We start from the raw sequence: 23,707 nt of genomic DNA, 5'->3' as shown, positions 1-23,707 counted from the left end.
TGATCTGCCACAAATGCATCTACTACTGCTTGAGAGAATAAATTTTTTTCTCAACATGAGTTATTTATTGGTCTACTACTGTTATGTAAATTTGTTGCTTGAGCGTACCTCTTTGTAATTCTCTATAATATTTTCTGTCTCATTGACTTAGGACAACGGGAAACAAAGTCAAATGATGTCTGAAACTCTGTTCAGCTTGTATTTTGAGGAATTAGGGTTAGGTTTTGGTGGGAAAAAGGCTGCAAAATTGCAAGGAATATAGGGTTTCTAATGGCGAAAAAGCATAGTAGGTTTTGAGGATGAAACCAGGCTGAAAGCCTGAGGGCTGGGTTGCTTTTACAGGGATGTGAGCAGTAACCCTTGAATGGTAATTGGGCTGTTTTTTGGGTTATTTGGAACTATTTGATGGATTAGTGGTTTAGGATTTTGAAGTTTTTGATTTTAGGATTTTAAAGGTGATAAATCAATGTGTGTTTGCTAGGTTTAAATTTGATGGAAATGGAAGGACAAAAATGTAAACTTCTAGACATTACATCTAGAATTTCCTTGGCATCACAACTTGGAAAAGGTTGTATCACACAAACCTTAAACAAAGCTTCATAGCTACTGAAAATTTATGAAACTTCCTCATGAATAGAAAGTATTACATATATATAAATAGATGACTAGTACCTAATTCTAGTGCAACTTGTACTTCTTGACTCCTAATAAGAGTTACTCCATGGGCTTTCATTTGTGAGCCCAAACTAAATAATTAAACTCAAATAAAACCAAAATAAGAGCCAATGGACTATTGGAACAGCACTTCCTACAAACCAGAAAATTAAAAAATTACATTTGACACTGAAAACTAAATACAAGTATAAGAAATATGCCTGGAACTGTGTAATGCCCAAAAACATAATAAAATTTCTACTGTTACTCAGAAAACCAATACCAGTTAGCCATGCATTCTTCTAATGTTATAAGGATAAAATGGCTTTCTTAGCAGTCAGTATTAAGATCTTTTTGAAGATCTGCAGTTTTGGTTTTCTGTGCATTGTGGATATCTTCAGCTACATGTTGTTTTGTTGTTTAGAGCTTCAACATTGTATTATATTATTCATTCTCTGTTTTGGTTGCCAAAGCACTGTTTTTTTATTACCATTCTATGTTTTGGCTTTTGCATATTATAAGGTACAAACTTTTGCTTTTGGCTTCTTATGCAGTCATTTTTGGATGTTAATAATGACGAAGACAGCTTGGAGCATGATGGAGACGGGCGGTGGCCCTTCCATAGTTTTTTTGAGCAACTCATCCTTGATATTTTTGATCCAGGCAAGCGATTTTTTCCCCCTTCTACCATTTTGTTTTTGATAGTTTGGGAGGTTCGCCATGGTAGTGTCATGGCCTTGAGGGAAATTTTTACTCAACAAGGTGCTTCTACTGGGGTGTTTATGCCCAAGAAAGCACGGATGCGGCTGGGAGGGTGGCGCACTCGAGTCCGACGTGGGACGCGGCGTCCGATGTGGTTGCCCACGCGTTGGTGCTGCGTTTGAGTTTTTTTTTTTTTTTTTTTTCTCGGATTCGCGCCGACTCGGCTCGATTCGCGCCGACTCGGCTCGATTCGCGCTGAATTGGCTTCAATTTGCACCGAACCGGGCTGATTTAGCTAGAATTGGGCCGTATCGGCCGGCGACCGATATGGCCGAAACAGGCCGGAAACGGCCAAAATCTGCCTTGAAACTCACCGGAACAGCCGAAATTCTGACCCTCAGAGGCATGGTAATGTGTTTCTTTCCTTCTTCTTTGTTTGTTTTGTGAATCAAGGCATAGTAATGTGTTTTTTGAGAATATTTTAATAGTTAAAATATATAGAAAATATAAATAAAAATATTTTTAATGATTTTTTAATCGCCGAGTCCCGTCGCACCCGCACCTTACTTTTTCAAAAATTGCCGAGTCCCGCACCCGCACCTGCACCCGCACCTGAGTCCCGAAATGCTCCCGTGCTTCATAGTTTATGCCTGACTTGAGCTGGGATGGTGCAGTTTTTGTTGAAGTAGAAGATAAAGGTATATCAAATACAATGAAGAGAGAGAGAGAGAGAGATTGATTGATTGATTGATTTGAATATGCAAGTTTCATCAGATGGGCTTCAGCCAAATCTGAGGAGGCCTACGTTTGAAGATGTGTCATCCTCAACACAATGGCCAATATTGTCTCTTATAGTGAGGTTGGTAATTTTGATGTCTGCATGGAGGTTGATCATGGGTGGAATTTGCCTTTGGGCTGGATAATGGCCAGTTGAATGTTACTTTTGTTAAGGCTGAGCCAGAATCTTTTCTTGATGGTGCATGATATTCGTGTAAAGATGCTGCTGATACTGCAGGGATGAAGGGTTACGCTGAGGATAAGGTTTCCATTGGAAAAGCAGATCTGCTGAAAAATATTCCTGAAAATTGTGAGCTGATGAACTTCGTTAAAGTAGCTAGGAATTTGTGGCTAAAAAACTGTGAATTTCTTCAAGAATGTGCAATTCATCTATTGTGTCTTTGACCGGTACAGTTTGATATATTTATATTTATATATGAACTGTATACTTGAGTGATTCGGTTTCCTCTTAATCTATTTGGAATAGTAGACTATATATATTTCTGATCTGTGTTTGTGTATTCATATATCAGTAAATTCAATTATTTTATTTTATTTTATTGCAGATTTGGTGATTATGTATCAGATCAGGTTGTTGCTCCTGTTCGGGAGACCTGTGCACAAGCAGTAGGTGCCTTGTTTAAGTACATGCATCCCACATTAGTTCATGAAAGCTTAAATATATTGTGAAAAATGATATGCAGGTAACTGTGACCTAAGGATATGCCTTTAGTGCTAAATAATATCATTAAAGTTGGTACGTTTTCAAATATTATCTTCTAACTAATAAAGTATTTATTCAATCCAAAAAAAATACTATTCATGCCATTGACCCCCTCTTCCCTATCATTTTTCCTTTCCTACAATGTTTACTAACTTGTTACATTGCAAAAGAAAAAGAAAATTTGTCAATTCAATATATATTCGTGATTTTTGAATGATTAGTGTTGGTGGTAGTCTATCATCAACTAGGGTAAGAACTCATCAAATCTAATATTGCTCAAACTTTTACAACTGAGACCATATTGTAATGATGCAATTCAATAACTGTGAAGATAACTAATTTTGGCAAGTTATCACCAACCTCCTCTTTTTCCTTTTTTTTTTTCCTTTCTAAAATCGTTGACGAGTTTACTCTCTCTAACGAATCTAGCAACATCAGGTGTTCTTTATTTAGCTATTCAATCATAGAGAACACAGGGTGTATACATTAAGCGTTTTGATGCGGGAGACGCAAGAAGATTTTTATTTAGTATTATTTATGTTTGCAAGTCAATTGTATTTTTTATGTTTTAGGTCCTAGTAGTTTATTAGGCTATTAATATTTTAATTTGGAGGCAAGGTTATTTTCGTAATAAAGCAATTAGGGTTTTCTAGCCAATTAGAATTAGGGTTTAGTAATCCTTTTTAAGCAACCTATTGTACTTCTTGAGGAGATAGTTGATATTTTGATGAATAAAAACAATGGTCATTTGGTCCTTCTTTCGTTTGGTGCTGACTCTAGGTCAGTCCTTAGGTGCTGACTCCTAGGGTTTATTTTGTGGTTTATTTGTTTCATTGAAATAGTGTGGTTGTCCTACGTCAATTCTGGTATTAGAGCAAGCACCAATTTGTTGAAGCATCATTGCAGGAAAGAACCAGATAATATCACCCCAAAAAAAAAAAAAAAATTCATTGCTATGTTTCTCATCCCATCAAACCACAATACCCACACAAAAGCCAACCACCATAAAGGAAACCAGATCCAGAAAACCCATAATCCACTCCACCAGAACAGTACCACAAGAATTCGTTAATACCGATCTCACCCCGTCATTCCAAAGCCGCTGCCCACAACCATCACAAGCTGTTGGAAGGGCCAACCACCACAACCACAACACCATCGGAAGCCTTAGCTTCGCACGTCGCTGATTCTATTGCAACGCCAAACTTGCATCTATCCAATCTCATGAGGTAACCCACTGGCTTGTCTAAATTCCCCTATTTCCCTTCTTTAGCCATTTACGTAAACAAGCTTTTTTTTATACATAAAAAAAAAAAAACCTAGTGCATTTGTCTCTCAAAATTGTACCTGACCCATTAGCCACTCAAACACAATTTTACCTGGCCTAAATAAAGAACCCAACACAGCCCATTATAAATTTAGCTTAATCCAGTAGGCCAGCACCCAATATTAAAAAAAAAAAAAAGTCATCCTATTACAAAACCCATAGCCCGATCCTTTTAACAAGCCCTAAGCCCAACTTATACAACACCAGTTTTCCTTTAAAAGTAGGAGACCCGGACCAATGTTGCACGGACACGGACACGGACACGGACACGACATGGACACGGACACGGGGATACGGCAATTTTTGAAAAATAAGGACACTAACACGGCGGGGACACGACGGTTAAATAATTAATTAAATTTTATATTTAGGCATATTTTTTAATATTTTTAGACAAAATACATTTATGTTTAGAATTTAAATTATGTAAGAACTACAAATAAGTAAACTAACACCCAAAGTACTACAATAATACACAAAATCTTCAAGCACTTTCAGTATTCATTTTAGTAAAATCACTTACAATATTTAACTTTAATAAATAAATAAAACTATAGCAGGACACACAAAAACAAATTTATAAGTTATAACTAATATTAAAATATATATATATAAAAAGGGACAGAGGGCACACAGGCCACAACAGCAGTTAAAAAAAAAAACACAAAAAAAAAAAAAACAAAACGTGTTATAATAAGTAACAGTACATTCAAGTTAATATCGGAAAGAAAGAAAGAAGAAAAAAAAACAGAGAGAACAAAGAAGAGATCGGTCCGCGCCGAGAGAGAGAGAGAGATCGGAAGGGACAGATGACAGAGGGCACAGCATTGACGTCGGAGCTCGCCGATCGGCCCGATCTAACTCCGGCGAGGGACAGAGGGCAGCGGCAGCGACAGAGGGAGGGTGGGTTGAGAAGAACTTGAGATGTGGTTTCAACTTTCAGTCTAAGAGACTCTAAACTTGCTATATTATTTTAGAGTTAACACAAAATCAATGGTATTGGTAAGTTTACCGGTCAAAATCTGTGATTTTTTTTTTTTTTTTTCACTGCTGGCGTGTTGGAGGCGTCGGAACCGCGTCGGCGCCATGTTGGAGCCGTGTCGGAGAAGCCAAAAAAAAAAAAAAAGGGACACCACTAGACACCGGAATCTGGCGCGTCGTCCTGTTTCGGTGTCCGACACGTGTCGGACGCGGACACGACACCAAAAATGTCGTGTCCGTGCAACCTAGACCTGGACCCCACAAAAAAAAAAAAAAAAATGACTTCCTTTCATAGTGAACTTGAAAAGCAGCTTAAGGAGGCTAGGAATAGATTCCTTAACCCTCCTTCCCCCATTGATGACCTCCTTACTCTTCTTGATGAAGTTGAAAATTTGTTAGCAAACGTGGAGCAAGTACCATCTAAATCAATACGAGATGCACTTTTTCCCTTAGTAAAGGCTCTGATCAATAATAAACTTTTGAGACATGCTGAAATGGATGTGAAGGTATTAGTTGTATCTTCCATTATTGAGATTGCAAGAATAACAGCACCAGATGCCCCATATAAGGATGAGCGAATGAAGGAAATATTTCAATTGATTGTGGCAGCATGTGAAAATATGTCTCATGTGTCTACTCGCTCTTATAAGAAGGTGACTTCAATTCTTGATACCATTGCAAAGGTCAAGTTATGCTTGGTGATGTTGGATCTTGAGTGTGATGCATTGGTTGTTGAGATGTTTCAAAGTTTCTTGAAGATGATTAGGTTCAACCATCCACCTGCTGTACTTTCAGCCATGGAAACAATTATGAGTTTGGTCATAAATGAAAGTGAAGACATTTCCTTGGATCTTCTTAGTTCACTTTTTGTTATTGTAAGAAAGGTAAATCAGAATTTTTCACCTATTTCGTGGACATTGGGGGAGCAAATAATCACTAGGATTAATGCCCAGCTAGAATAGATAATGGCACCCATTCAAAAACTACCCAGCAAGCTTAAGGGTGCACATGATGTGAAAGTTGAAGTTGTTGAACGTGCTTCTGATCAACCCTCCACAGTCCTTGAAGATCTACATCTTGGTGAAGTCGAAGATGTTAAAACCACAATGCTTCCTATGGTTCATAAGGTTCAAGACGATATTATACTGATTCCATACATTGATTTTGTTATTCCAAATGAGTTTGATATGGTGGAATTCAAGGTTTTTCTTTTCCCTGAGCTCCCTAAGGTGATTCCCTAAGGTTTGTCAGCATCCTAATCCTTCAATGCTTTAAAACTCGAGGTCGAGTTTTCTCCAACCGGAGGAGAATGATGCGGGAGACACAAGAAGATTTTTATTTAGTATTATTTATGTTTGCAAGTCATTTGTATTTTTTATGTTTTAGGTCCTAGTAGTTTATTAGGTTATTAATATTTTAATTTGGAAGTAAGGTTATTTTCGTAATAAGGCAATTAGGGTTTTCTAGCCAATTAGAACTAAGGTTTAGTAGTCCTTTATAAGCAACTTATTGTACTCCTTGAGGAGATAGTTGATATTTTGATGAATGAAAACAATGGCCGTTTGGTCATTCTTTGATCTGGTGCTGACTCAAGGTCCACCCTAGGTGTTGACTCCTAGTGGTTTCTTCACTTGGTGCTAACTCCAAGCAAGGTTTAAGTGCTGACTCCTAGATCATATCCCTTTATTTTATTGTTATTTCAGTTTTGTTTTGATTGTCCTGTGTCACGTTTCCATATAGAAACTTTAAACTTTAAAGTCGAGCTCATTAAATTAGGCATTTTAGATTTTCTGATAGTATAGAAGTTCCTTACACTCATAAGAGGTTTAGGATTTCTTCAGGTTAAAGAGGGAACATATTATTCTTTTGCTTGATCGTAGAGTGGTACTTATGATGGAATTTTTCTATACATGCTTTTTCCCATTTTCTGAATGCTTGGGTAGGTCTATTTTTCATTATGGGTTCAAATTTTGAAGAACTTGAGTCTTTATACTTTGTACTCAACATACATGAATAATGACAAACTAAGGAATCTTTTGTGCTTGGTTCGTATACTTCTGCTTAGTTTTCATATGAGATGGTTTTTCAAAATAATCATTATATATTATAATGCTTTGTACATGGTCAGGAAAGATTCCTTTAGCATTTGTGAAACTATAATTGTTTTTATCTTACTGACGGCATTAATATTCCCCCCTAGAAGACAACGGAAAATTCTATTTAGGAGTTGCATACAGCAATTTTGATTGGGCATAGCTGATGCATGTGCTCCCACATTATGGGAGCTATTAGATATTTTATTGTCCAAGATTGTCATCATTCAATGGAAGAATGTGCCAAAGGTAACTCCCCAGGTTTCCATTATTGTCATCTAAAACAGATAGACTGTTATGTCATCCATTTAGTAGCATCTTGAAGTTCATGTGATATCAGAAAAAGCTGGTGGTAATTTCATCCAAAACTGACTTTCTACTCTCTCTTCCCTAATACTAGTATTTTTTTCCTTTTTAGAGTAAAATATCAAAATTTTATTAATAAAGTATATGATATTCCTTCCTTAATATATTCACCTTTCTTCAAGTTTTTCATAAAATTTGGGCATGATGTTGTCTATAGGAAAACTTGGTACTTGTATTTCAACTGCGGTCCACTAATGCATGAACAGGTTTAGGTCCTTCAGCTCTCTAACTCTCGTTCTAGTAAAGGTTTTGGTTTTTTTTTATTTTTTTATTTATTGCCCTTCCCCCAGCATAATATAATGCATGAAAGATAATTTTTTCTTTTATAAAAAAAAAAAAAAATCCATTATAACTCACACAAAATTATTGATATTTTCCCAATATTACTTGAGCTTTAGCCAATAATGAGTTTTTCCTCTATAATTTTAATAATTGTCCTAATAATTGCTCTCTTTTCTTGAAATCTAGCTTTTAATTTTAGTTCAAAATTCTAGCACTATGTTTATTTTATGGTCAGTGCTTTCTAAGAAGTTTAGAAAAGTATATCTATAGGAAAACGGAAATTAAGGATAACAAATTACCAAGCACCTATGTCTTATTCTAAAATGAAAAAAAAAATAGACTTTTACATCAATACTAGCCATAATGTGCTCTCCTTGATGAAATCCAAGGCAGGGAAATAAGGAATAGGAAATATTCTGCTGAACTCAGTCAGGGCGGTGTAAGGACAGGAACAATTTTCTTCCCCTACTTTTGACAAATACCAGAACCTGCAAATTATGAGGCGAGTTTGTAAGTTTAATGTCATTTCATATTTTTTAAATTGATACTTATGTATATCCCCAGTTAAATTCATTTAATATTGATGATGTTAAAGCCTTTCCAGAGTTGTGAGGCAGATCTGTTTCACTACTATCCAGCAAAGATAGATGTGCAATCCCTCTCTAGAAAAAGCTACGTGGAAGATTTGTCAGTGGTTGAGGATTTATTTTAACTTGTACACTTGTAAAACCTTAGATTACAGCCAAAGCTGGATATTGTTGCTGTTCACTTTGAAAAGGAGGTAGAAGTAGTTGAGTGGCCCAGAGATAAAATTTGTGAGCTCTCTCTTCTTCTCTTCTATCGTTTATTATTGCTCTTTCCTTTTTCTTTTTTCAATCTTGTATGCTATTTACTAAATTTGTTTTTCTTTCTCAAATTTGTCTGCTCTTTATGTTTCAGTGGCAAATCAACAGCAATAGGTAGTTTTGATGATCTTGTACATGCTATATGGAGTTCTTCAGGATGATGTATCCATTTCTTAATTTAATCTTTTACATGTTCATTTTGGAACTTCTTTTTTCCCCATTTTCTAATCAAAAGGATCTATTCTCGGGTTTCATTTTAAAATCTAAAGCTGAGACTGGATTACATTTTGTAAAATCTTACTATGTTTTCTCTATTACTAAAGATTCTCATGTCCTGTCAAATTAGAGGGGGTTTTTTTTGGGGGTGAGAGGGGGGGGGGGTGGATTCTTTTCAGGGTTGCAAAAGTAAATCTGCCTAATACTGAAACGCATACTCATTATTAGTTTTCAGTTACATACTTTGCATTGTGGTGTTATCTGACTTTGGTACTGTAATCTGGATCCATAAAAGAAAGAAAAATTATACGTTGTATTGTTAAAGGAGCTTGTTTCCCTCTCTCTCTCTCTCTCTCTCTCTCTCTTTTCTGTTTTTCTTTTTTGTTTAAAGGGTGTCAGACATTTTAGGTTGCACACAAATCAAACATTATGTGGGTGGTGGCCTAAGCTCAAGTTGCTGCCTCATCTATCCCAACAAGCGTAAGTAACATATTTTGAAATCAAAGAGTTAACAAGAGTGGATGACTTTCCACTATATTTGGAGAACCTTTCATTTATTTGATAACCTGTCTCTAAATAGTTGCAAGAAGCTGAGATATCTACCAGCAGGGGTAAGGGTCTGGTGCCTCACTAAATGACAGATGATGGTATTCCTTTATTTTTCAACTAGAGGACATGTTTTTCAGCTAGATAGTTCAAGATTGCCCATGTTCCAAATATCTTGATAAACACTTGGTTCTTATTCTAAGCTCAAAAGATCTAAAATTGATATTTTTTCTCAAATGTCCTTTTGTTTAACATTTCACTTTGAGATAGACTAGCTTATGCACTTATGTTTTAATAATATACTTAAAATTTTCTTTTTAAAAAAAACGTGTGCTCATATAGTGCAACATATTTTCCTGAATAGCATACTTAGATCTTCAAATTCCTCCCTACAGCAGAAATCTGATATATTCTTTTGGACAATCAATTCTTAAGTTCATGAGATTATTTGTGTGATGTGTGTTTATTCTGTTCTACCAACAATTGTTTAATCTGGTCTACTAACAATGTATACATTGCTTAGGGATCTTTAGTTACTATTGTATTGTCTTCATTGGTAAGGGCTCTTCATCTATTCAAATTTTGAAACTTCACCAACGTTTGTTAATGTTCTGAATTCATATGAAGTTAGTTCTGAACTTGAGTGAAAATCTTTGACAAATTGTTTATTCTATTTTGATTATATTTGTAGACGAACTTAATATTCGGTTTACTGTACAGTGTACACTATATGGAAGTACAACTTGATACTCATGATTGGATTCCTTCAAGATTGTTGTGATTCTCAAGCTACATTAATTTTATTGTTTTGAGTTTTCTTTCTTATTATTTTTTCCTCAAAAATTTCTGGTTGTAGGTCAACTGGAACCGTAATTTGAATGTATCTGCAATTGTTGATTGGGTATATTAGGTATCACCATCGACAAAGCATCAAGTAAGGCCAAGGCTTTCCTAGCATTTACACTTCATGCCATGGCTGCTTCCATTTCCCATCCATATAATGAGAAATAGTTCTATTCTTTCTTGAATGTACAGAATTAATGACAATTCATTCACTTTTCAAATCTTATGTTGTGGCTTCCTACTTAAAGTCTCCATAGCAGTGACTTCAACACTTTTCTAGATTATGAGGTATGCATTTGTGATTAGCCTTACATATTGGTTATCATTGTATACATCTTTATTTGAATGCTCAAACTTCAAAAATAAAAACAGACATAAAATTTAAAATTCTGTCTTTAGACTTGTGCAAGAAATTGGAGAGGCCAATAAGAGACTTGAATTTGATGCATTTTTTTTTTTTTCCTGAGATCAAGTTATGGATTTCAGTGAGAAATTTTTCTATTTTTAAGTTTTCTTTCTATTTTTTTTATTTTTATTTTTATTTTTTATCCTAGATAATTTTCTGATAATCAAGTGGAATAATATTGGATAGGCAGTGACTTCATCATATTCTGATGCCTTATCTGTTTTATTTTATTTTAGTCTCTGGTACATTAGCAATAGGCATCATGGTGAAGAAAGGGGCTTCTAAAAGCAAATAAGATCAAATAGGGTAAAAGCTATTGCACACAAACTAATTCACATAGTTTTGGGGCACACAATTGAAAATCATGACTTGCACAAGTTCTGTAGTTTGGACATGCATGCAAGACTGTGAGTTAGTTTGTGTGCAATAAACACTACTCTTACAAATAAGCATTAAACGTAGTGGCATGAATGATGAAGGCATCAAGACTCAAACGTAGACAAGTGGATGTGAAATACGTCAAAAGAGGATAAAGGGCAAAGTGTTGATTGAACAATGGCAAAAGTGGTCAAGCGTGAAGGTGAAGGTGAAAATTATTCAAGCGTTAGGTGAAGTCGGGTTTTATTTATTTATTATTATTTTTTTTGGGTCTATCCTGGCTACATGATTGAGTTTGGTTTGAACTTAATAGATTAAGGTCAAGATTGGATCAAATTAAAACTACCTGTATTAAAAGGAGTCACTAGTACTTCTAGCTTAGATCAAACCATGAGTTTCCCTCTTAATCATTAAGATAAATTGATGGATTAATCAATAATATAAAATGGATAAAAGATCAAAATATAATTCCAATTTTTTGGAAGAAGACGAGATAGATTATTACAGAAAGTGCCCCATGCAGAGTGTATACCATCAAGATACAACGACATAAAGGAGCAATTTCTTGGAAGATGACAAGAGATGGAGTAGAAAGTGCCACATGAGGAAGACTACTACATGTTTATTGACCAAAGCCAGTCAAGTTGACCCCGGATATACCCAATCCAACGGTAGATGTTCTTGATGACATAACTACGAAAAGTATTGAGCTATGGAATTAGCTTATTATAGGCTTTGTATATCACTTTTGTGATGGTTAGAGATGTACGTTGGTTTGATATAGAAGTTGCGTGCATTGGTTTAAAAAGTCAGTTTTTTTTTTTTTTACTATTTAGTTTATTTTTTTATTATTCAGTTTTTTTTTATTACTATTTAAGGGTTTTATTGCATTTTTTTGATATTATTTATGAGTTTCACTATATTTTTTAACTACTTTTTAACTTTATCTACAGTAATTTTAGCAAAATGTTTTCAGTTTCAACTAAATAAGCTGTTTTCAAACTGTAGTAGTCACAATTCGTCAAACACGTTTGAAGAAATCAAACATTATGAATATGTTAGTCCTAGAATATTTTCAATTACTGTGATGAACTTTCCGTATGTATACTAAAATGATGCTGTATTTTTAAAAATATAAAATATTTTAAATAACATATTTACACTAATAAAAAAATTATATTAAGTTTTTTTTTTTTTTTTTTTTTTTTTTTTTTTTTTTTTCAGAAGAAGATAAAGTGCAAAGTGTTGATTGAGCAATGGCAAAAGTGGTCAAAAGTTCCAATAATGCAAGGCTGAAAATTATTCAAGCATGAAGGTGAAGTTGGGTTTGAATTTTTATTTATTTTGCCTGTCTTCTAGCTTAGATCAATCCATGAGTTTTGCTCTCTTAAACATATAAATTAATCGATTAATCAATATAAAAATGGACTAAAGATCAAAATATTATTATTCCAAGTAGTGGCATCTAAAAGGAGTATGCGAGGAAGGGGGTGTTTGGTACCATAACTTAAACAACAATTTTCAGTTTTTAAATAACATTTACACGTATTTTCACACACTTTTTTACCCACATGTATTTTCAAAAAATACAAACAACGTTACTAGAACAATATTATCAAACGGGCCCGCAATTTCTTGGAAGATGAGACGACAATATATAAAGACGAAAGTGCCCCATGCATAGTGTGAGTGTGACTATGTGAGTCTACTATCAACCAACAATGGAATCGGTTGTAATAATTGAGGATAAATGAAGACTCAGTTGGGTTGAATTAGGTTACAGTTTTGTATTCTTCACTTAAGACATTGTGGGGTGTAAGTCTAAGGCAACTTCTTCAAATAAAGTTGAAGATTTATTTAACTTTTGTTTTGTATTATTATTTAAAATCTATTTTTTAATATAACATAACAAATTAAAACAAATTTATTGTATTACTCAATGACTTTAGAACTAAAATAAAAACTATTTCTTGAGTGAAGCAAAAAATTACAAAAAAATTATGATTAAAAATTTTAATAAAATTCTACATTTGAATCTCTAAATAAAATTTGAATATAAATTTATTTACTAGTGGGAAATTAATGAGTTTTTTTAGTATTTGTGTGTGGAAGATTAAATGAGTTCTTTCAATCTAAAACTAAGAAAAGCAAATTGTGACGTCCAATTAAAAAGGTTTTCTTTAACTAGTTTATTTATTTATTTATTTTTTTTTTAAACTATCTTTTATTTATTAGTGAATTATAAGACTTAATTAATACTTCTAGTGGTACAAAGATATCAATATTGGTAAAACTTTAGAGACCTTTTTTCTTTGGGGCCTTACAAGGTTGCCTATTTGCCTCACCAATTGAGCCTAGTTTTGTGATGCATTATTTTCTGCATGGTAGAAATCCCATTAACATGCATTTTATTTTATTTTTACATAAATATATTTTTTCAAAATTAGAATAGTATTTTTGACTTAGATTTTTAATATTTGTATATATCACATATAATATCTTGTATTATATGATACATGAATAGTCAACAACTTATAAAGGTTTTAAATATATAAGTATTTTTCTTACAAATTTGGGGTTAATTCAATTAATAATTTCTTCTGCAATCACTTATGCAATATAATTATATATATTTGACTAAATATGTATTTACAATCAAATAGGTCACACTAAAAAGTTTGGTTTTAGTTTTAGTCTCATGAACCCTATAGATAAAATCTGATAATTATAAAAGGATATAGATGAAACAATCAAATGAAACAATTAAAGAGAAAGAAGGCAAACAAAATGATCCCCCACACAATATATATATATATATATATATATATACACACACACACTGTATTAGTATGAACTGTCTAATTCATAAGCATGTAATTACATTATTTTGCTTTGGGCAAAGCAAAATAAAGAAAAATAAAGTAATTACATGCTTATGGATTAGACTGTACATACTAATACAGTCAATACAAGAGAATTGCATGCCAACTATGATGTACCTAAAAAGAAGCTAGCGTAAAAAGCATTGATTGACCTAAACACAAATGTGGTCAATATTTGTAATAATTGAGGTTAAAGTTATTGAAGCGTGAATGTGAACATGAGAAGAAAGGACCTACTCTGCATATTTTGAATGACTTGCCTAGTATAAAATTGAGCTTTTTGTAAATAGATTGATAGTGATTGTTTCTAATTAATATTATTATGAGCTTCGTTTAACCAAAAAAGAAATAAAGACATGATTGGATTGACAGATTCAGATCGAGATTGGGTTCGGATCAAAAGTATCTAAGGGTGCATTTAGATACTGCTTATTTTAAACAATAAAAAAATAATTTCTGGTTACTGTTTACTTTTTAAATTACTGTTTATTTGCCTTAATGTACTGTTCATGGGACATGAACAGTGTAAGAGGTGCTGGTCCCAAAAAAAAAAAAAAGTGCAAAATGCAAAACGCAAAACGTGGACGCTGAATCCAAACATATACTAAATCTAAATTTAAAGAAGTCACTTTTTTTTTTTTTTTTTTAGATCTATGAAAAATCAAAATAAAAATTTGGATTAACCTATATGCTATATTAACCTATATGAACCCTCTGTTTTTTACCTAAATATTAAAAATACTTTAATCAACTAACTAGTAACATGACAATTGAAAAAACATGAAACACTAGACAATACATATCAATTGATTCAATTCTGAATTTTTTTGTTGGAAATACTAGAATGTACCTATCAAATTAAACTAAAACGTTCTTACTAAAAATTTATTTAAAAAATTGAGAAAATGATCTAAAGTACATACAAAAATTGCCAACAAACTTTTAATGAGTATAGGGAAAAATTGTATTTTGACCCCTCAGTTCAATTGATCAAACCTGCACCTAACTTGTTTGCGTCGGATTGGGTTTTGGGTTTGACCCATTTTCCACGTATTAGAAATTCCATTACTTTTTTTTTGAGGTTCACGTTGACCAGTTCAAGTCCAATTTTCAACTGATAAAGAGCACTTGCATTTTGAGTGCTTGTATAATAAGAAAAAGTATTATATTTTATTTAATTAAGGTTAATATTCATCCACGTCAAGATATATAAAATTGTATAAAAATACACTAGTATTATTTATTTTACATTTTTTTTATTACATATATCGAAGGTGAAAGAAGAAAATAGATAATAATTGATAGGTATGAAGAAAAATAAATAATTAAAAAATTAATATTTTAATAATATATAATGTAAAATAGATAGTTTATATAAAAATATGTAAAAAAAAAAAAAGTTGTTATGTTAAAATATATTTTTTTTTAAAAAGACTTTATGTGAATGCTCTTAAATGTCTACCTTCTCACCCGTGAAAGGCTCCACTTTTAACTGAAATAGACAAAACACCAAAGCCTTCCAGATCTCCTTCCATTGGCAATTCCCAACCTCTTTCATAGATCATCAAGTGCATTAGTTCTCAAAGACGAAATTCAAGTTTTCACATTCTCAAGTAAGACTCTGTTCTGGAAATTATATATTCTTCGTTTTATTTATGTCTTCATCAATACTATTATGACTATTATTATCAATTTTTATGCTTTATAACTCAAACCTAAACCTAATACCTCCACCTTGTACAGAAAGAAATATTTTTTTTTTCTTCCCCTTTGTATAGGAACAAAATTGTTGTTCTCAAAGCTGTAATCTAAGAACTAAATCATCTTTCCAACAGATCGTTTTTTGCTAATTCCCCTACAATTGTTGTGGTAATGAAAGTCTAAATGCCCACTTGATCATCTTAATATAATTAATGATGGACAAAGTTGACCCCAAACTTAGTTGTAGCCTAAACCTCCAACTTTGATTTAAAGAATTAACATGAGTACATGACTATATATTTTAAAAATCTAAAGGTTAGATTGCATGTTCTTTATGTTTTTAACATACATGTAAAATTTCATGTCAATTAAATTTTATTTATTATTTGATCTATAAACTTATTTTTTATGTATAATTTCACATTATAAAAAATTGAAATTTAAATATTTGATTGATGACATAAATATTGATTTTTTATCTTTTAAAAATTTTGCAAACATGGAGGATACAGGAAGAGAATATAATCCAATGGTGAATTTGTCAAAATTTATATACAATCAAAAGATGTTGAGTAGAGTTGTAACCTTACACTACATTAAAATTCATTGCCTTCATCAAAATAATTAAAATAAAATAAAATCTTTGCCAAACTTTGTCCATTGGTAATTAGATACTTCTAATATTTACAAACTTTACAATTACGTATCATTAGAAAACGATATTTATTCACATATATATTATTACACAATTCTTGATTATTACACCTTAGCCAAATGGTCTCTTAATTGTAAAGTCATCGGTTCTTTTGTGTTGGGTAGTTGTCCTTCCTGTTTTGATGATGTTATCAGGAAGGAAGCTTGTTGTATTGTGTATTTGTTTGTTTATTAAAGTCTTGATTCATTAAAAAAATGTCATTTGCGCAAGCTGATGTTTCACTTTGATCTATTGATAATAGTTTATGAATAATTTTAGACTTATATTTGAGTTATCATCAGAGCACGATGGCAAGGGAAATTGTGAGCTCCATGACTGACGGAATTGTGAGCTCAATGACTGGGGAAATTGTAAGTAAGTTGATTTCATATGCTACTAAGCTGATCAGCAGTGCTCGGGGTTGCGAGGACGAGCTAAGAGGGATTCGTCAATCATTAACCATGATTCGAGCTGTTCTGACTGATGCTGAGAGAAGGCAAGTGAGAGATGAGTCTGTGAAGTTTTGGCTCCAGATGCTTGAAGATGTTGCTTATGAAGCTGACGATGTGTTGGACGAGTTTGCATACGAGAGTCCCCGGCAAAAGATAGAAGTTGGAAACCAAAGGAAGAGAAAGGTACGTGATATCTGTTCAACCTCCAATCCCTGTTTATTCCACCTCCCAATGGCAGACAAAATTAAGGCTATTCAGGAATCACTGGTAAGAGTAGAGGACTTGGCAAATAAGTATGGCTTTGCTAAATTATTGTTAGTGGAATCAGTAGATACTAACAATGAAATTATCCCAAACCGAGAGACAAACTCCTTTCTTAATCATTCAGAAGTTATAGGAAGGCAAAATGATGTTTTGGAAATAGTGAACTTGCTAACTAGTACAACCAATCAACAACTCTCAGTCCTTCCTATAGTTGGAATGGCGGGTTTGGGAAAGACAACTTTCGCAAAACTTGTGTACAATCATGAGCTAGTAAAGAAACATTTTGATAAAACAATATGGGTATGTGTCTCTAACGATTTCAATGAAAAAAGGATTTTAAGAGAGATTCTAGAATCACTTACCAATAAGTCAAGTCAATTACAAAGTGAGAATGCAATACTTCAAAACCTTCAAAAAGAGTTGCAAGGAAAAAGATACCTTCTCATTCTTGATGATGTCTGGAATGAAGATCATATGATATGGGATAAATTAAGTGGTTGTTTGTTAGGAATTAATTCTAATATTGGAAACAATATCATTGTAACAACTCGTAGTGACAATGTTGCAAGAATCATGGAGACAATTCCCTCATATCACTTAGAAAAACTACTTGAAGATGAATGTTGGTCTATAATTAAGAAGATGGTATCTTCAATTCCGTTAACTCCAGATTTGGAGACAATCGGATATGATATTGCCAAAAAGTGTGGAGGGGTCCCATTAGCTGCAAAAGTCCTAGGAGGGACAATGGCTCGTAAAAATGAAAAAAGTGAATGGTTAGCAATTCAAAGCAATGAAATTTGGAATTTTCCAGGCGTTAGCAACAAGATGTTACCAATATTAAAATTGAGCTTTGATCATCTGCAATCACCATCTCTTAAAAAATGCTTTGCATATTGTTCAATTTTTCCGAAAGATTATGAGATTAAAAAGGAAGAGTTAATTCAGTTTTGAATGGCTGAAGGGTTCCTTCAACCATCTCAAGGAAGTTGTGTGGTAATGGAGGATATTGGTAACATGTATTTTGATATCTTGTTGGCAAATTCCTTATTTCAAGCTGAGAAAAAGGATGATTTTGATAATATTATCAGTTGTAAGATGCATGATTTGGTACATGATCTTGCACTCTCAATTTCAAAATCTGAGACCTTATTTTTGAATAAAGATTTGGAGGGTGACATCAGTCACATACGATATTTATTCATCGAATTTGATGGTAAAATTGTACCAAGAATTCCATCTTCAAAAGATGATGTTAGGAGATTGCGCACATTTGTTTCTAAAAATGTTGTGCTTGGCAACACATTATTAAATTTTAATTGCTTACGTGTTCTAAAATTAAATGGAGACTCTATAAAAGAATTGCCAAGTTCAGTTGGCCTTTTAATACATTTGAGGCTTCTCAACGTCGCAAGTTTATCCATCAAAGCATTACCAAAGTCCATCACCAAACTCTACAATTTGCAAACTTTAAGAATCGAAGGTTGCCCATATGTCAGAGAGCCTCTTGAAGATCTAAAACAATTGATAAACTTAAGGCATATTTATATCCCTTCTGGCTTTAATGAAAAACTTAAGGATATAGGGCAATTGACGTGTCTACAAACATTGCGATGTTTTATTGTGGGTCAAGATGCAGGTCATCGGATTGAGGAATTGGGATGCTTAAATCAACTTAGAGGAAAATTAAACCTCTGGAATCTAGAGCATGTGAGAGATAAAGAAGAAGCCCGAAGAGCAAATTTAGGGGAAAAGGCCAACATATGCATGTTGCGATTTCACTGGGCCATATGGAAAAGAGAAGGCAACTACGAGAATGATGAAGAGGTGTTGGAAGGTCTCGAGCCTCATCGATGTTTGAAGAGCTTAACAATTGATGGCTTTGGAGGAAAGAAATTCCCATCATGGATGTTGACAAGCCTTGATGCTTGGGATGGAATTTTGCAATTTGGCAATTTAATTGAGATCCAATTTAGGAATTGCAAAAAATGTGAGGTTCTTCCCACTCTTGGGCTTCTACCCCATCTTAGGGTTCTTACAATAGAAGGTATGGATGGTGTAAGACATATTGGAACTGAGTTTTACAGTAACAATAAGAATGGAAGTGATGGCACTACGTTTTTCCCAGCTTTGAGAAAACTTAATTTGAGCGAAATACCCAATCTAGTGGAATGGACGGATGTGATGGAGCCAGCAACAACAACAGGCCTAATGGTGTTTCCTTGCCTTGAGGAGTTGACCATTGAAGGTTGTAGCCAACTGACAAGTGCTCCATGTCATTTTTCGAGTCTTAAGAAATTAGACATTAGTGACATGCTTAGCACGACATTTGAAAACATTATTAGCAAGCTTACCACACTCACGTCCCTAGAGGTTTGTAATATTTCAGAACTTGCTTGTCTGCCAGAGAAGTTATTGCAAAACAATGCGAGTCTCATGTCTCTGATGATATCGGGATGGGCCGATTTGGAGTCCATCGTGTCACATGAGGATGTATGGGCCTTCTGCACCTCTCTTCGATCGCTTAAAATGGAACGATGTTGGAAATTACAAATACAAGGTGTCCCATCCCATCTTCAACGCTTGGAGATATCTGGGTGTGTTATTCTACCTACTGGGCTACAATCATGCACGTCTCTTACCCTACTAACGATTCAGTTTTGTGATAAATTGAAATCAACTCCAAATCTAGGACTGTTGCATTCTCTTACCCAATTAAAAATTAGGTATTGTGATAATCTGATATCAATACCTGGTTTAAGAGGATTGCATTCTCTTATCGAATTACAAATTTGGTATTGTCCTAAATTGACGAGTCTCCCAGAGGGGTTAGAATCTCTCACCCGCTTGAAGACTTTGGTGATTGGCGAGTTTTGTAAGGAGCTAGATGATTTCCCGAGTCTCATTTCTATTGAACACTTGCACGCATCCCTGCAACATTTAGACTTGAAAGGGTGGCCTAAACTTAAGTCTATACCGGACAATATTCAAGCCTTGACTGCCCTTAAAAGTCTCTACATATCTGACTTTGATGGCATGGAAACTTTGCCTGAGTGGTTGACCAAGCTTTCTTCTCTTCAAACTCTGCGCATCTTCAGTTGCTCCAAGTTAAAGGAGAGTTGTGCAATTGGTGGAAAAGAGCGGTACAAAATTGCCCATATTCCAAATATCATGATCTGGATATAAGTTTCTGAAGCAGTTTGAACAAGCGGTATGTGTAGTCAAATCCACTTATCATACTCTCATTTAAATCAATATTATATTCTTAATTGCCTCTGATTCTTTTCTCTCTTTAAGTTTCCGCCAAATTCTTTTGTTTTTTTTTAAAATGTTTTGGCAATTTCTGACTAGATCAGTTAAAGTATCCTGAATTGCATATTCTATTCTCTTCTATCATTGAATTTAATATTCGGTAGTATTTTTATAAAATTATTTTGGCATGATTAGGGATGGGTTTGGATACTGCTTATTTTGCTGAAAACTGAAAACAATTTAAAAAAAAAAAAAATAGTTACTGTTCACACTAAAAAATTCTGTTTATTTGCTTATTTGCACTGTTCATGGGACATGAACAGTGCATCAGGCGCTGGTCCAAAAAAAAAGCTGAAATGCGTGGACGTGGACGTGATCCAAATGGTACCTAGATTACTGTTGGACTGGCACTCAATTGGACAAACCTTCATTAAATTTGAACACTGGGATGGATACAATTTGCAATTTAGGCGTGGAGGTATCTAACTTGCCAACCAAACTTGTTTTCTCCTCTGGTTTTGCTATTAAAATTTATAGCGTACTCCCACTACTATTTTGTAATTTTATAACATTCAATTATTGGTGGATTTAAAGTTTTAAGAGCTTATCTCTCTTAATCTCTTTAAGAGATAAGCTCTTAAATTTATTTATATAATTTTTTTTAAGACCTTATAAACTGTAGAACTCTGTAAAGTCAAAAGCAATACTTGCATTTGAAGTTTTCTTTGTATAAAATTTTCTCATGTTTTTCTTGTTTTTTGTTTTTGATGGCTTGAGTGGATCTTATTTTATGGATTTAGCATTTGTGAATTAAAACTAATTATTTTCTGTTACTAATGGCCCTAACATTCTGCTCTAGTAGAAACGGATGGTTTCATACAAGACCTGCATACTATACTTAAGTGGATCATGGGTTAACATTTTCTCTCCTCAAGAGGTCCAATTCCCTTACTAAAGAGATGTTCTCTGGTGTTAGCCAAGTGGAAGGTTTCTTAAATTGGTCAAGAATTTTTTAGAAGTTATTGCCAACGTGATGCTCACTTTACAGCAAAAGTTGGATATTGCTTATTGTGGTTGCTGCCAAAGTGGCTAACAATTGCACACAGTCTAGTGGGGGTGTCAATTTGATTCCTATTTGATTGGAGTTCATTAAAATTTTGTGAGTTCCCCCAAATCTCATCTTCTATTCTTCTTATTTCTTTATTTCATCTACTGTTTTCTGAAATTGTTGATATTATGGAATGTACAATTTGCTAGAGTCGTTGGACTAACTTTTCTCTCTTCAACATTTGGTACTTATAGGATGCAAGGACCTTACTTATCTCCCTGAAGTGGATTTCATGCGTTTGATCCCCAAATTGCTATATGCCTACCCATTCATAACTGTCTCAAAGTTAAATAAATAGATGTGTTGAGGGCGACGACACATCCTGGTCCAAAGATGGGGAATGGTTTAAAAAGAGGAATCTGTTTTGAAGTTCACATATATATTATCGCAACAGTATGTGTGGTATGTTTTCTTAAACTTAATCCTCATCTCTTCTCTGATGCTTTACCATAAATCAACCGATTCTATTCATAATTGCCCTACTTTCTTCCTATCTCAGTTTAGTTTCCCCCAATCTTTTTCTTTGTTAATGAACTATATTGTCTTGATGTGCATGTTCTAGTGACAACATATATATTGTATTTAGCTGGAAGAACAATTTGACTAATTCAATGGAGTTTAGTAGAAGTTTTTAAAGTTGGTAAGGTTTTCTTCTCTTCTCATTTATGAAGTATTATATGAATCCAACAAATATACTATTCATGCCAAAGATCCCCTCTTCCCTATCACTTTTCCTACAACATATACAAACCTGTTGCATGGAAAAAGGAAAAGAAAATTTTTTCAATCCAAAATATTCTATGAATTTCTTTTGACATGATTAGTGTTGGTAGTATTTTATTAGTACAACTGGAGCAAGAACTTGAGAAATTTAATATTACTTATATCCCAACAATTGGGACCACCATATTGTAATAATACAATACAATTTATGCTTGAAGGTAACTAAACTTGGCAAATCATCACTGTCCTCATCTTTTTCCTTTGTTTTTTCTATCTAAATTGTTGACATGTTTCGTCTCTCTTACGAATCTAGCAACATCTTGTGTTTATTTAGCTATTCAATCATTGAAAACCAAGGGGCATATACATTAAGCTTTTGCATTTGGAAACTTCAAAAGCTTGCTAATTAAATTGAGCACTAGAGATTGTAAGTTCATATATGCAAAACAAAGTAAAGGATTTATTCAAATTATAGAGGGAATTATTGTTCTTTTTCTTGATTATAGACTCTCTCAGTTTTCCAATTGGGCCCTCTCAGGATGGGTTCAACTTTTGAAGAACTTGAGGTTCTATTCTCCTTCAAACTCTGGAAGCTTGACTAGTGTGTGAGCTCAATTGAATAAATTCTTCAATTTTTTGGATATTGATCCCTGGCCACATACATTAACAACAATAAATTGAGGAATCTTTTGTGCTTGTTTCATGTGCTACAACTATGTTTTCATATCAGATGGTTATTCAGAATAATCACTACATATTATAATCCTTTGTGTATATAGTTGGGTAACAATCCTTTTGCATTTGTGGAATTTAAATTGTTTAATCTATTACTGATGGCCCTAGTATCCCATTGTAGATGAAATGGGAAGATTCTACTTAGGAGCAGCATATAGCAATTGTGATTCCCCATAGCTGATGTATGTGCTCCCATACAATGCCTAACCACATTATGGAAGCTATTAGACATTTGATTGTCCAAGATTTTCATCATTAAAAGGAAGGATGTACCGAAGGTAATGCCCCAGGTTTTCCAAGATTGTCATCTAAAGCAGATAGATTGTTATGTCACCCACCAAGAAGCATCTTGAAGCTTATGTGATATCAGAAAAAGCTGGTGGTAAGTCCATCCAAAACTGACATTCTGCTCTATCTCTTCTCTAGTACTAGTATTTTTTTTTTTTTTCATGTAAGAATAAAATACCAAATTTTTATTCATAAAGTATTTGTTATTTCTTTCCTAATATATTCACTTTCTTCAAGTTTTCTCATAATTTGGGCATAATGTGTCTGTAGGAAGACTTGATTCTTGAATTTCAATTGAGGTCCACTAATGCACGAACAGGTTTGTGTACTTCAGTGTCTGACTCTCTTGGGAAGGTTTTGTTAATTTCTTTTTTCTTGCCCTTCCCCCAACATAATATAATGCATGAAAAATGGATTTTTTTTTTCTTTTTTAAAAAATATATTATAATAATGCTTGCATAAGTGTCA

The 23,707-nt window shown here is 33.5% G+C and overlaps 4 protein-coding genes across 4 annotated transcripts in view; all 4 read left to right on the top strand.

The window, feature by feature from the left end:
• Positions 1-1,596: 1,596 nt before the first annotated feature.
• On the top strand, positions 1,597-18,091 carry LOC115963693 (putative disease resistance protein RGA3). Its single transcript, XM_031082812.1, has 11 exons — positions 1,597-1,764; positions 2,700-2,890; positions 7,369-7,830; positions 8,300-8,721; positions 8,846-8,865; positions 9,376-9,447; positions 9,548-9,578; positions 10,370-10,644; positions 12,368-12,455; positions 15,524-15,635; positions 16,720-18,091. The coding sequence occupies exon 11, from the start codon at positions 16,726-16,728 to the stop codon at positions 18,085-18,087; it is 1,362 nt and encodes a 453-aa protein (XP_030938672.1). The 5' UTR covers positions 1,597-1,764; positions 2,700-2,890; positions 7,369-7,830; positions 8,300-8,721; positions 8,846-8,865; positions 9,376-9,447; positions 9,548-9,578; positions 10,370-10,644; positions 12,368-12,455; positions 15,524-15,635; positions 16,720-16,725; the 3' UTR covers positions 18,088-18,091.
• LOC115965075 (sister chromatid cohesion protein pds5-like) lies at positions 5,444-6,127 on the top strand. Its single transcript, XM_031084279.1, has one exon. The coding sequence runs from the start codon at positions 5,444-5,446 to the stop codon at positions 6,125-6,127; it is 684 nt and encodes a 227-aa protein (XP_030940139.1).
• Positions 18,092-18,132: 41 nt separating the features above from the next.
• LOC115965074 (putative disease resistance protein RGA1) lies at positions 18,133-20,319 on the top strand. The gene has a single exon (XM_031084278.1). It carries the CDS (start codon positions 18,133-18,135, stop codon positions 20,317-20,319), a length of 2,187 nt encoding a protein of 728 aa, XP_030940138.1.
• A 552-nt stretch (positions 20,320-20,871) lies between these two features.
• The window catches only part of LOC115963691 (putative disease resistance protein RGA1), a 46,522-nt gene continuing 43,686 nt past the window's right edge, over positions 20,872-23,707 (top strand). Inside the window, exons 1-2 of the transcript XR_004085892.1 lie at positions 20,872-21,544; positions 21,688-22,133. The gene's annotated coding sequence lies outside the window, so the exon portion shown is untranslated. The remainder of the gene's footprint in view (positions 21,545-21,687; positions 22,134-23,707) is intronic.

The sequence above is a fragment of the Quercus lobata genome, chromosome 10 (genome assembly GCF_001633185.2).
Source record: "Quercus lobata isolate SW786 chromosome 10, ValleyOak3.0 Primary Assembly, whole genome shotgun sequence".
NCBI lineage: Eukaryota > Viridiplantae > Streptophyta > Magnoliopsida > Fagales > Fagaceae > Quercus > Quercus lobata.
The sequence above is the reverse complement of the archived record's forward strand: the minus strand, read 5'-3'. Positions and strand labels throughout refer to the sequence as shown.